General features: G+C 41.3%; 1 protein-coding gene across 1 annotated transcript in view; it reads right to left on the reverse strand.

The window, feature by feature from the left end:
- Positions 1-1,450: 1,450 nt before the first annotated feature.
- The window catches only part of STEEP1 (STING1 ER exit protein 1), a 433,968-nt gene continuing 421,968 nt past the window's right edge, over positions 1,451-13,450 (reverse strand). The window contains 1 exon segment of the mRNA XM_044057097.1: positions 1,451-3,126. Coding sequence (XP_043913032.1) covers positions 3,022-3,126 — 105 coding nt within the window. The 3' untranslated portion in view covers positions 1,451-3,021.

The following is a 13,450-nucleotide window of genomic DNA, read 5'->3' on the forward strand; positions in this document are numbered from 1 at the left end:
TTGGAATACAACATATCAACCTGAATTGTTAGGTTTGGAGGAGGTCAATTTTAGCTCTTTGTTTGCAGGTGAATTAGTGGCCGTACAACAAAGTCTGAAAGGCAAAAGAAAATATTTTGGGGAGTACCTTCACATGCGGAGACCAGAATTTCAATTTAAAGAAGAAAAGACCTCCATGTTTGGCAGACTGGAACTCTGAGATTAAATTAAATAATATGTACTGTATTTTTACAAACAGAGGGCTGCTGTACCCCTTAAGACTGCACAACTTTGTTGGCTAAGTCACAGTGCTTTGATATTATTTGGCAAGACCTAGCATGAGCTTAGAAGCTCTACCCTGCAGTTTGCCACCAAAGTAACTGACAGATGTCTGTGCCTATATAGCAATCAGTGCAAGCGGAGGATTAATCAAATTTACAGTCCCTGACCTAGAGTCATCAGTCCTCTGCAAGACTGACAGCATCTCAATGGCTTCACATACTCAGCCTCATTTTCCTGGTTTATGCATTTTATGGTGGTGGTCCACTTTTTGGGTTCCTTGGCCCTACTAGAGGAGACATCACTGCTGCAAATGTTAGGGATAGGCATTTTAGAATGAGCTTTTAGGGCTACAGAAACAATATGAGATTTTTGGCACTACTCAATCATCTACTATAAATATAAGCAACCTCTGCAAGTGGAAATGATGTCTCCTTTACCATGAGGGATACTGCAGCAGTGGTCACTATGGTGAGCACCATGTAAAATGAAAGCACAGGGCAACAGGAAAAAGGCAATGTTTGTTAGATCTCACACCTTGGAGGCGTGAGGTAGAAAATGTAGCTACCAAGTTACTATGCGGCCCACTTACCTGACGTGGATTTCCAAATAATGGGATGCAAAACAATATATTCTGTATTTTTTCCAGAAAAGTGGAAAACAGTCCATAAAATACAGATTCTGAAACAGTTTTACATGTAGCATTAGGATACATTACATTAATGTATTTTAACTGCAAATATGTATAACATGGCTCTATAAAGCTTAGCACAGCAACAACTATCTAAACATGACAGAAACTTGTATACCCACATAGTGATGTCACTGATGAGATGGACAAAATAAAAATATACAGCAGTACATATTATGCCCCACATTGCTACTTCTTCCCAAGGTATGTGTTACAGTTTTACTATTTTTTTTTTGTTTTTTTTTCATCTCTGAATGAAAGAAGGGCACTTAACAAATTAAGTGGTCTGGGAAGAACATTGGCAACTGATCTGAAGAAATAACTTAATTCAGTTTATTTGGCTAAAGAGAATAGCACATTTCAGACTGTATTTGGAAAAATAAGACTAACTGCATATTTGCTGGAATTTACTACATGTTTATGTACGTATGAGAATTTATACAAAAGGGTGCAAGAAGACAAACACAGAAACAAGAGGCACCTGCAGTCAACAACGATGTCTACAGTTAAATAATTTTATTTACACCATTCAGGAGATGAGTAAACTAAGCAGGGAAGTGACATGGCTTCAGTTATGAACCAGCAGAGGATAAGAACACCACGTGGATAAATGCTGTGGCATGAAGTAAATGACATTTCATCTTCTTCCAAAAATGGACCAAGCCCATTCTGATTGTGTAACCAGACAGGAGGACTAAAAGATGTGACAAGGTCTGCTGGTCTAATAGGTAAAAAAATATATACTGCACATATAAGGCCTACAACAAAACAAATATATACTTCCATTTTATTCTCAAGAAAAAAAAAACAATATACACTGAGGGAAACTTAAAATACATTCTCGTCAGCAGCTGGAACTTTAAACATTCGTACAAAACTGCCTTTGTTAGAAAAGTTAAAAAAAATGAAGAAATACAAAAATGTTATTTCCTGCAGTTAGCCACTATTAAATCATTTACATACTCAATAAATACACAATGCGTCTGTACAAACCAACACAGTATATTAGTTATAAAGTGCCTGCTTTTTATCGCAGCAAAGCACTGTAACTTTTTACAACACACTACTGCTTAATGCAGACCAAATCCCGTGGGTAATGTAACCACTTCTAATGCTACAACTTAATTTTCAGTATTAGGTTCGTAATGAGAAAACTGTTTGTTATGAAACAAACCACAGTAAAACCATCAGCCTAAAATAAATATCAGATTTTGCTTTGAAAACTAAAACTTGCAATTTTCAAATGCTTTCTCTTTTATGCTGTACCCAAGGCCTGAGCACTGTATTTTAAGGGATACAACATCATTAAGACTCAAGTCTATGCACATTATAGGAAATTGGGGATATATTCTCTGCATCTCAATGCATTACAGCATACAATAAATACTTACAACTGGAAATTTTCAAAAATACTTTCTGTAACAACTTCTTTTTAAAAAATAAAGTTTTGTTCCCTGTGACTAAAACAAATGAAGGGGTTTGCAAATCAAACAGCATACACTGGGTCTTACTTGCTTTAATCTTTACACATTTAATTTTACTTTGTGCTAAAATTAAAGCTCCAAAGTACATTTAATTTTAAACCAGTGCTGACAAACAATCTCAAAAAGGAAAATTCTAAATATGTTGAAGCAAGGATGGCTACAAATCAGTAATTCTGTTACAACAATAAATACTGGTGGAAAAACATGCCTTAATTATGTCTCCAAGACTTCACAACTTATTTAAAAATATGGAGAAAAAAAATATCCACTTTCACATTTGGTAGAACAGATACCCTTGTTCTTTGAGTCACTTTCTTAACAGTGACTACATCAAATCGTTTAAATAAAGTTATTCCTTAATATTCATCCTTTGTATGAAATAAGGCATTTTTAAAAAGTTACCTAACCAGAAATATTTTCAAACTGTGCTTAATTGGTAATATCACAGTTGTACTTTGTGATTTCAGACAGACATGCTAATTTTATTTGGAAAATCTCCGTCTTGTGCACTGCAAATGGTCACAGCTGATGTTACAATAACTAGCTGACTTGCAGGAAGTGTATTCACTGGAACAAAGTTGTCTGGGTCTAAAATCCACCACAAGTACACACATACCAAGGGTGTTCCTGTTCATTGAACTGGTTGTCGATCAGTGTGCCTTTCATCTTTGCTTTCTTAGCTTCCAGTTCCGCCTGGTTTACAAGGAATAGAAAATTTAACAACGTCAGCATATGCTAACACACAAGAAAGTTTATAAGACAGAATTAAAGGTAAGCAAGACAATATGATGGGATATACAAAGAAATCAGCTTACATCACACAACACATACAACTGCAGGACAGGCCCCAAGTTAGTGGGCATGAAGAGAGACACAATGGTAAAAGGCAGCCATGTGACAATGTCTCTCCTTCAACGAACGGCATTAATAGTAACACACAAAGGAAGGCTACCATCACAACAGATGGAAAGTTTCTTGAAATTTTGTTTATCAATGGTATTTTCTGAAAGAAGCATAAGACGCGGTTGTTTCTGCACAGACGCACATTATGGTAGTTAAAATGACAGACTTAAGAGACAGCCAATAGCATTTACAAAATGTAAAAATCAAAACTGCACAAAAATCTAAAGCAAATAACCCATCTCCACTCACGACAGGATAATAAAACAATGGTAACATTTTCTCTATTTAGCTGGATCTGGTTAATGCCCAATTAACCAGTTGTCCAACAGAACACAATTTCATGGAGAATAAATTTACTCTCTTTATAAGGTACGACCAATATCAGTTTGCTGACATCCGGTTCTCCATGTATTAAGACTTTATCAAAAATAAGCCAAGCTATCACACAGACAATTTTCCCTTTTTAAAGAACTATGTCTACATCAAAGTTATGAAAGACCTAAACATGTACGCAAATGCTGTAATCTGTTCAAAGAATAAAAACAAATAGCCTTGACATATAACAACGGGATGGATTCTGCAAGGGGGATAAGTAGTAGCCAAAAAGCATACACAGATGAAGGTCATATGCGGCAGATGCATCAGACAGAGCAGCAGCCTCCAACACTTGCCTGCCCCTCTACCACTGACTAACCAGGCTTTAAAGAAAGTACAGTTTTGTACCTACCATAAATGTAGATGTTAGAGTGCTCATACAGCTGAGGTCATTACGGATGGGTTATCCTGCCGTAAGGCGGGTCCTCGGTCGGCCGAATTCCAAAGTCTAGGTCCGGCGTTGGTTGTAGTCACTTCTTCCCTGACGTCAGTGCGGAAGGGGTACAAAAGAGGCAGCCGACGCCATTTTCTTCAGTTTTTCTTGCCCCAGATGTCAGGTGCCCCCAGAAGGAAGGCAAAACATAAAATTATGCAAACATGCAATATAGATAAATCAGAAACAGTAGTTGCAAGCAAATACACCATAAAAGAATACCCCAAATAGGTTGTATGATAAAGGTGTTTGTCCTAAGGCCTGTCCTAAGAGGGGATGGAGGGAGGGGTAACCTGGACTGCAGCTGTATGAGCACTCGAACATCTACATTTATGGTAGGTACAAAACTGTACTATGTTCATCGTGCATACAGCTGCAGTCATTACAGATGGGTAGAATCCCAAAGCTAAGTAAGGGTGGTAGGCACCAAGTGGAACTAAGAGGGGCGAGGATGCCCTTGCAGGACTGCTGTGGCAAAGCCTGCTCTAGATTTTGAGTTTAGTGGAAGGTGGTAGTGCTTGGAGAAAGTGTGCACTGAACTCCAAGTAGCTGCTTCCAAAATGTCCTTGGTAGGGACCCCCCTGAGGAAAGCTGCAGAGGTAGCTGTAGCCCTGGTGGAGTGGGATCTGATGTATACAGGCACAGATTTTCCATGAAATGAATAACAAAAGCGTATGCAGTGGGCTATCCATTTTGAAATTATCTGTTTGGAAATAGCCTTTCCTTGAGCACCTGTAACATAGGAAACAAAGCTGCTCAGATTGCCTGAATGACTTTGTTCTGTCCAAGTAATAACTAAGTTGTCTGTGAATGTCCAAGGAATGTAGTAGTCTCTCCCCTTTGTTCTGTGGATTTGGATAAAAAGTAGGTAAATGAATAGTCTTAATTCAAAGCTACACTGGATACTACCTTTGGCATGAAGATAGGCTTGGTTCATAAGGAAACTCTGTCCTGATGGAAAATGATATATGGTTGCACAGCCATGAGGGCCTGTAGTTCCGAAACCCTGCATGCTGAGGTAATAGCCAGAAGGAAGGCTGTTTTCCACGACAAGTATTGAAGCTCTGTTGAAGAAGCCGGCTCAAAGGGAGGCAGCGTCAGCTTTTCCAATACGAAGTTGAGGTCCTAAGCTGGGACTGGTGGTTTCCGCGGGGGTTTTATATTTTTTGCCCCTCTGAGGAACTGCCTTAATAGAGGATGTGAGAATAAAGGAGGATCTGTATTGTATTGTGCAGAAATGGCTGAAGCGTTAATCTTGATGGAGGAGAAGGAAAGGCCACTGTTTAACTTCTCAGCTAGGTACTATAAAATTTGAGGTATATTTATTACCCAAGGATTCTGGCCCTTTTCTTGATTCCAGGAACAAAATCGTTTCAATTTGGCTGAGTAAGCTTTTCTAGTAGAGGGTCTTCTGGCCTCCAAGATGACATCCTGCACCTCCTTGGAGAGGAGAGTCTGTTGGGAAATTAAGGTATTCTCCATGCAGCTAGATTTAGGGTTTTGAGCTGGCTGTGAAGGGTTTTGTAATTGTGCTGGGTAACAGCAGAGGAACTAGAGGTAGGATCCATGGTGGTGAGTGTGTCAGGCTCTTTAGGAGAGGATACCAGTGCTGTTATGGCCAGTCTGGAGCAATGAGAATCATTTGTGGCCTCTCTGCTCTGGCTTTTAATAGAACTTTGGTCAGTAGAGGAAGAGGTGGGAAGGCATAGACTTGTCAATGTTGTCCAATTGAAAGAGTCCGTCCACTTCCCAGGCCTGTGGATGATAGGTCCTTGAACAAAATTTTTCCAACTGGTGATTTCTGTGGGTAGCAAATAGATCTGTCTGTCCCCATGCCTGAGTTATCTTTGAGAAGACTTGAAGACGCAACTTCTATTCGTGTGGGTCTGTCATATTTCTGCTTAAGTTGTCTGTTTTCCTTTCCTGGCAGGAATTGTGCCTGTAGTTGAATTTGTAATTCCAGTGCTGTGTTCCACAGGGTCATGGCTTGCCTGCACAGGGGGTATGAATGAGTTCCCCCCCTGTTTGTTTATGTACCACATGACTGTGGCGTTGTCTGTCCTTATCAATAGCTGGCCTGGATGCAGTAGGTCTTTGAAGCTCATAAGAGCATTTTGCACGGCTAGCATCTCCTTTTGGTTGATGTGTAGGTGCTTCTCTTTTTGGGACCATTTTCCCTGAATGCACTGATCTTCCATGTGTGCTCCCCAGGCATAGTCTGAGGCATCCGTTGTGATGATTTGAGTTGCTTGAGGTAAACAGAAAGGGAGACCTGTGTTTCTTTGGCATGCTTGAGCCCACCACAAAAATTCCTTTTGAAGGCATGGAATGAGTGGTATAATTGTTTCCAAGCTGTGGCTATGTTGACATCATAAGTTTTTTAGGTACCATTGTAGTTTCCTCATATGCAGCTTTGCACATGGTATTAGTAGGATGCAAGATGCTATGAATCCCAGAGCCTGCAGGACTTTGCAGTTAGTCTGGTGAAAGTTGCCATTTTGTTGAAGTACTGAGACAGTTGCCCTTGTTTGTCTGGTGTGAGGTAGGCCATCTGGGTGGCTGTATTTAAGCTGGCACCCAGGAAAATTATCTGTTGAGAAGGTATTAGTTTTGATTTCTTTTTGTTCACTGTGTATCCCACGTAGTTTAACAGTTTTATTACAAATGCCAGATGCTGCAATAGAATGTCCTTGCTGTCCGCTTGGATCAGGCAGTCGTCCAGATATGGGTAGATTTGAATTCCTTGTTGTCTGCAGAAGGCAATTACTGATGCCAGACATTTCGTAAACACTCTGGGCGCAGTAGATAAGCCAAAGGGCAAGAAGTCTGAGGTATCTTTTGTAATCTTGTCTGATAGGGACATGCAGGTATGCCTCCTTGAGGTCCAATGTTACTAGCCAAGACTCCTTGCCCAGCATGGGAAGAAGCTGCTGTAATGCAAGCATCTTGAATTTTGGCACCTGTAGATATGCGTTTAGGATGGATAGGTCTAAGATGGGTCTCCAATCTTTGTCCTGCCTTGGTACCAGGAATAGTGTGGAATAAAAACCTTGACCTTGTTCTTTTGCAGGTACCTCTTGAATCGCTTTCATATCCATGAGAGCAGAAATTTGTCTTTGTGCCTCTGCCCTTTGATTTTGTGGCAGGTTTGGCAAGCCTCTCATTTTTGGAAGGGTGTGAAAGTGGAACCTGTAGCCTCTGTCTATAATGTCCAGAATCCATTTGTCTTTTGTAACAATGTGTCAGTTTTTTGAAAATAATGCCAGTTTTACGCCCAAAGGTGCTGCCATTATAGCTTTGCTTGGCAGGCATAGGGGGAAGTCATTGTGTCCGTTTTCTAAATGACTGTGATCTATCTTCTCCACCTCTTGGAGTTGGTGCTTGCCACTGTCTACCTCTGTAAGATCCTTGAGGTTGTCCTCTACCCCTTGGGCATCTGTATTTGCCTCTTTGGTGTCTGTCCGTGGCTGGAAAGGACCAATTTTTTGAAAGCCAGTTTCTGCTGAAGCGTGGAGGTTGCACCTGCAAGAAATCTTTCACTGTTTGAATAGATTTCGCTTTTTCCTCCATTTTCTTTAGTACCTCCTCAGCTTTAACACCAAACAATACATCTTTTTGAAGTGGTGCATCTAATAACTTTGCTTTGACATGATCTGGTAAGGTTTGTTCTTTGAGCCAAGCATGTCTACGTATGACAGACCCCGTGACAGCAGCTCTGCATGAGGCCTCTAAAGCATCAAAACCACACTGCAAGGTATGTTTACCCACTTGCTCTGCTCCATGCAACAAATCCTGCAACTCTTTCAAATCTGGTTGTTCTGTTTGTGTCATTTTGCTTTTCAGCTGAGATAACAAAAACTGTTGGTACTTTAACATATGAAATTGACAGTTTAATGCCCTCATGGTTAAAGTGGCAGATGTATACACCTTTTTCCCCTACCTTTCTAATGCTCTGGAATCTCTCTCTCTCTGAAGGCAAAGGGTTTTTAGCAGTAGAGGCCTTTATTCCCTTGGGACCCTTGAAATTGTTTCTGGGTCAGCAGTATGGCTTTTATAAAGGAACTGGTGAGAATCAGGGACCCGGTAATACCTGTCTGGTTTAACAGGGGCTGGAGGTAAAGAATCTGGATTAAGAGTGGCTTCTGCATACACATCATCCAAAATATCTAAAACAGGAGGAATAGCCAGGGGCCTATGCTGGGGGAGCAGTAGAAATTCCATGAGCCTTTTCTTGGAATCTGAGTAATCTTGGCCTTCCCAGTGAAAGTGCTCCCTCAATGTATGCAGGGTTTCCCCAAAAGAGTAGTCCTCAGGGGGGAGACTGAGGGAATAGACTCCTCAGCATCAGAGTCTTCAAAAGGGGAATAGGCATAATCCTGGTCCTCAGAATGGTCTGAGGTAATAGAAGCCTGGTCTGAGGAAGGGTAGTCTTCCTCCAATCTGGGTCTTTTGTCAGAGGGGGGTTGAGAACCCCTGATGAGAGTTATCAAATCCTCAGCCATTTTAAGCATCTGTTTTTTAGGCATGGGGCCTTGAGAGGAGGTCTGAGGACCCTGTTTTTTAGTTTTCATGGCAGCTTTAGATTTAGTGAAGGATTTAATAGAGAAGGTGGAAGGCCTGAAGACGCCTTCAGAAATGGCAGGCCTCACTAAATTTTAAGTTTCCCTGCCAAGAGTGGCGTCGGTATCTGCAGTGGGAATGGAGACCGAGGAGCCTGCGACCTCAGGTACTTAAGTCACCGGTAAAATAGTTTCATCGGTAGTCAGGGGCTGCGTAGGCACCTCACTGAGAACCGGTAGTCGGCCACAAGGTTTTAAAAGTTTTCATCTCAGTACTCGGTGGTCTCAGTACTCGGTGCAGACCTCGGATATCGGTCCTTGTCTTTGCGTCGTCTGCTTAAAACTGGCGTCGGTGTATCCGACGACATGATATAATTAAATTTTTTGACAAAATAATGAAGGGCGAACTCCGCCCGGCGCTTAATAGTGCGCTTGTTGAACCTAGCACAAAAACAGCAGGCCGAGATGTCGTGGTCTGGCCCTAAGCAAGGTATACAGAAAGAGTGAAAATCCTTATGTGGTATTTGCTTCCCACAAGAAATGCAATTATTAACTTTGACTGACATCGGTCTGAGGCAAGAAAAGTTTCCCCAACGGGGTACTTAGCTTTAAAGAAGACTTCGGCTGAAATACTTTCATAAATCTCAGGAGCTGGCCGATCGGCACTTGCGAACTGCTTCTGCTTCGGGCACTGCGCGGCAAGAAAGACTGAAGAAAATGGCATCGGCTGCCCCTTTTATACCCCTGCCGCACTGACGTCAGGGAAGAAGCGACGACAAGCGACGCCGGACCTAGACTTTGGAATTCGGCCGACCGAGGACCCGCCTGACGGCAGGATAACCCATCTGTAATGACTGCAGCTGTATGCACGATGAACATCCTAGTGTTTCTATACAATACTATCCAGTCCAACAACAAATTCCATTTATTTATTTATCTTTGTTTCCTGGGAAAAGTATGACTGGGTATAACCCATTTTCAGTGGAGACCCACAGAGAAGAGCTCCACATTTACATCACATGTACATTTATAATTATAGGGTAAAACATCTGCACATGAGCTTATTTATATGATTTTTAAATATTTCTTACATGAAAATAGCATTTTAACTCATTCACTCCAATGGAGCACTGGAAGTTTGCACTGTAACTTCCAATGGGCAGAGCCAAAGCCTTTTGACAATCAAATTGTCCTCACATTTCAAACATGTTCACATCTCTGGAAGCATAGGGATTATGAAAAAAGTACAAATGGCAAACTGTTCAGCACAAACTTTTTATAATAGTATGCTTTAGATTCTACATCTTAAATCAAATTTTATAAGTCATAGTAAATACTATTACATTTATAATTTGTAAACACATCTCAGCAATCCCTCAAGTTACACACACAGTCAGCAGCTTTTATTCATCTAGTGGAGAACTTTCATATGAGGCTAGAGTTTTCTGCTTGTGTTACTTGGTTGTTGAGATATTTAGAAAAATGTGAAAATTGTATCTCTATAAATTAATTTCATAAAAACAGTTAATATCAATTTATCTGCACTAGACAAAGGTCAAATATTAATGTAGTTGAGTTTGCTACTGTGTTAAGCTTTAAGATGAAAACTTTTAAAACCTTGTACATAGCATAGTTTTAGAATTATTGCTGCAAATATGAACAAGCAATATTTGATGCCTAGAGGTGTCGGTAGGAGTTAACTGCAGATGCACCTGGAGGGTCACTCTGACGTAATGAGTTAACACAAAAAATTAAAGAGAAATTAACATATATTGGCTAATGATCAAATAGAAAAATAAAAGAATGTATACTATGACGGCTACAAGGAAAAGCTCAAAGAGGTGTTTTTCAGGTCAGTAAAAACATTTTCAGACAAAAGTAGTAATGCAACTTAAAAACTGATGAGAGTAACAGAGAAATTATGGAAATGTGCAGGATAAATGGACAGAAGAGGAATTGTAGTTAGTGATGGGGTATGAGGAAAACAGGGAAAGTAACAGTTTAGGAAATTAGTGCAGTATTAGGAGGACTGATACAGAACAAAAGACTGGGAAGAAAACTGGCTGTAAGACTTGAAGAAATTTAATATGCGTAAAGCTAGCGAGGTGAACTTAACAAAGCCATCTCTGACATAGATGCTGCTTAAATAAAGTTTTGAAACTCTTAAGTTTTCTGTTTTAACTGTGTGGGGATTTTGTTTCAGAGTTTTCACACAATGGGAGTAGAGAGGGGACTCTAGCAGTGTTCAATGTCTTACTGATAATACAGTAAGAGTTTACTGTTACAGCAAAGGTCTTGAGTGGATGAATAGTACAGTAGAGTATTTTGCAATGCTGGACATTTGTCTAAAGTGTACACTAGGTTGTGGGTAATGACTAGGCATAAGTATGTCAACCGGTTTCCGAGTTCAAGCCAGTTTATTTTAATGCAAAGCAGTGGGGTGTTTTATAAGGTTGGTTGGTTGCAAATTTAGCTATTTTGTAGTAGCAGGAGGCTAGTTTAGTTTTATACAAAGAGTTGATGTTTGTATGAATGGGGAAGCATATAATAGAGAAGGAAGAGGGTATGTTGCTGTAAAGTTTGAGTGCCAAGCCTTTCAGAGCTACCATGCCAACAGAGAGGGAAGCTGAGCCTTGAAAGGACAAGGCTAGCAAGAATAAAAATAAATTTCCACATAGTACAGTTTTGTACCTACCATAAATGTAGATGTCCGATAGATATGCAACTGCAGTCCTGACATATGGGTTGTCCTGCCTCAGGCAGCCCCTCAGTCGGCCAGATTCCAAAGTCTGGGTCCGGCGTCGGCCGATGTCGCCTCCTCCCCGACGTCAGAGCGGCTGGAGTACAAAGGCATCAGCCGATGCCATCTTCTTCAGTGTTTCTTGCCCCAGATGCCAGGTGCCCTCCAAGGAAGGCTAAATTTTGTGAATGGATAAACAGAAAAACCAGACATGCACAACAGTAATAAACAGATACACCATAATATATAACCCCAGCTGACAGGCAAGGGGAGAAAGGACCCAAAAGGAAAAACAGAGGGGTAGGAGGGAGGGAAAACCTGACTGCAGTTGCATATCTATCGGACATCTACATTTATGGTAGGTACAAAACTGTACTATGTCCTTCAAGAATGCAACTGCAGTCCTGACATATGGGTTGAATACCACAGCCAAGCTGGGGGTGGTAGGACTAAGCAAGAGATGGTGTAGCTAGAAGGCCCTGCAGGACTGCCGAAGCAAAGCCTGCTCGGGATCTGGAGTATAATGGCAGGTTGTAGTGTTTGGTAAATGTATGCACGGAGCTCCATGTAGCAGCCTCTAGAATATCTTTTGTAGCCACTCCTCTTAGAAAGGCTGTGGATGTGGCCATAGCTCTGGTGGAGTGTGGTCTAATATTAGCTGGCACACTTTTTCCATGGAAAGAGTAACAAAATCCGATGCAGTGTCCAATCCATTTTGAGATAGTTTGTTTGGTGACTGCTTTTCCTTGCGCTCCAGCAGCATAGGCTACAAACAGTTGGTCAGACTTCCTGGTGGACTTTGTTCTGTCCAAGTAGTAGCGTAGTTGTCTGTGAATGTCTAAAGTATGCAGCAGCTTTTCCCCTTTATTTTGAGGGTTAGGAAAGAAAGTAGGCAGGTGAATTGCTTGGTTTAGAGACATCTGGATATCACCTTAGACATGAATGAAGGATTGGTCCTAAGGGAAACTCTGTCCTGATGAAAGATGAGAAAAGGAGGAACTGCCATGAGAGCCTGCATCTCCGAGACTCTTCTTGCTGAGGTGACTGCCAACAGGAAAACCGTTTTCCAAGAGAGAAATTGCATTTCTGAAGATGCTGCTGGTTCAAAAGGAGGAAGAGTTAATTTTTCCAAGATGTAATTGAGGTCCCATGCAGGAATTGGTAGTTTCCTTGGAGGTTTAATATTCTTTATGCCTATTAGAAACTGTCTTAGCAAGGGATGCGAAAACACAGGTGGATCACAGTTGTAATGTGCTGAGATAGCTGAAGCGTGGATTTTGATGGAAGAGTATGAGAGGCCACTGTGAAACATTTCTGCCAAGTATTCTAATATCTGAGGTATGTTCATCAGTGATGCATCCTGGCCCCTGTTGACATTCCAGATGGTGAATCTCTTCCATTTGGCCGAATAGGTTTTTCTGGTGGAAGGTCTGCGTGCCTCCAGCAAAATTTCCTGAACTTTTTCGGAGAGGGAGTCATGGGTCACAGTCATGGAACTCTCCAAGCTGTCCGCTTTAAGGTTTGCAGGTTCTGATGAACAATCTTGTAATTGTGTTGAGTCAGGAGCAGAGGCCATTGAGGCAAGGGCCACGGTTTGGTGTGAGTTATGCTCAGTAGCAATGGATACCAGTGTTGCCTTGGCCAGTCTGGAGCTATCAAGATTCCTCTTGGTTGTTCTGCCTTGATCTTCAGTAACACCTTGGTGAGCAAAGGTAGAGGAGGGGAATGCATAAATTGTTAGAGCATTCCAGCTGAAGGAAAGAGCATCCGTTCTCCAAGCTAAAGGATGGTGCATCCTTGTGCAGAACCTTTCCAGGTGATGATTGAGATGAGATGCAAAGAGGTCTATGTCTGGTCTTCCCCATGCAGATGTTATTTGTGAGAAAATGCGTGGGTGTAGCATCCATTCGTGTGGATCCAAGAAATTTCTGCTCAACCTGTCTACCAGAACATTGTCCAGGCCCGGAACAAACTGGGATTGCAAGTAGATGTTCAGTTTCAGGGACT

The sequence above is a fragment of the Protopterus annectens genome, chromosome 15.part0 (genome assembly GCF_019279795.1).
Source record: "Protopterus annectens isolate FY-2018-M chromosome 15.part0, PAN1.0, whole genome shotgun sequence".
Lineage (NCBI taxonomy): Eukaryota > Metazoa > Chordata > Ceratodontiformes > Protopteridae > Protopterus > Protopterus annectens.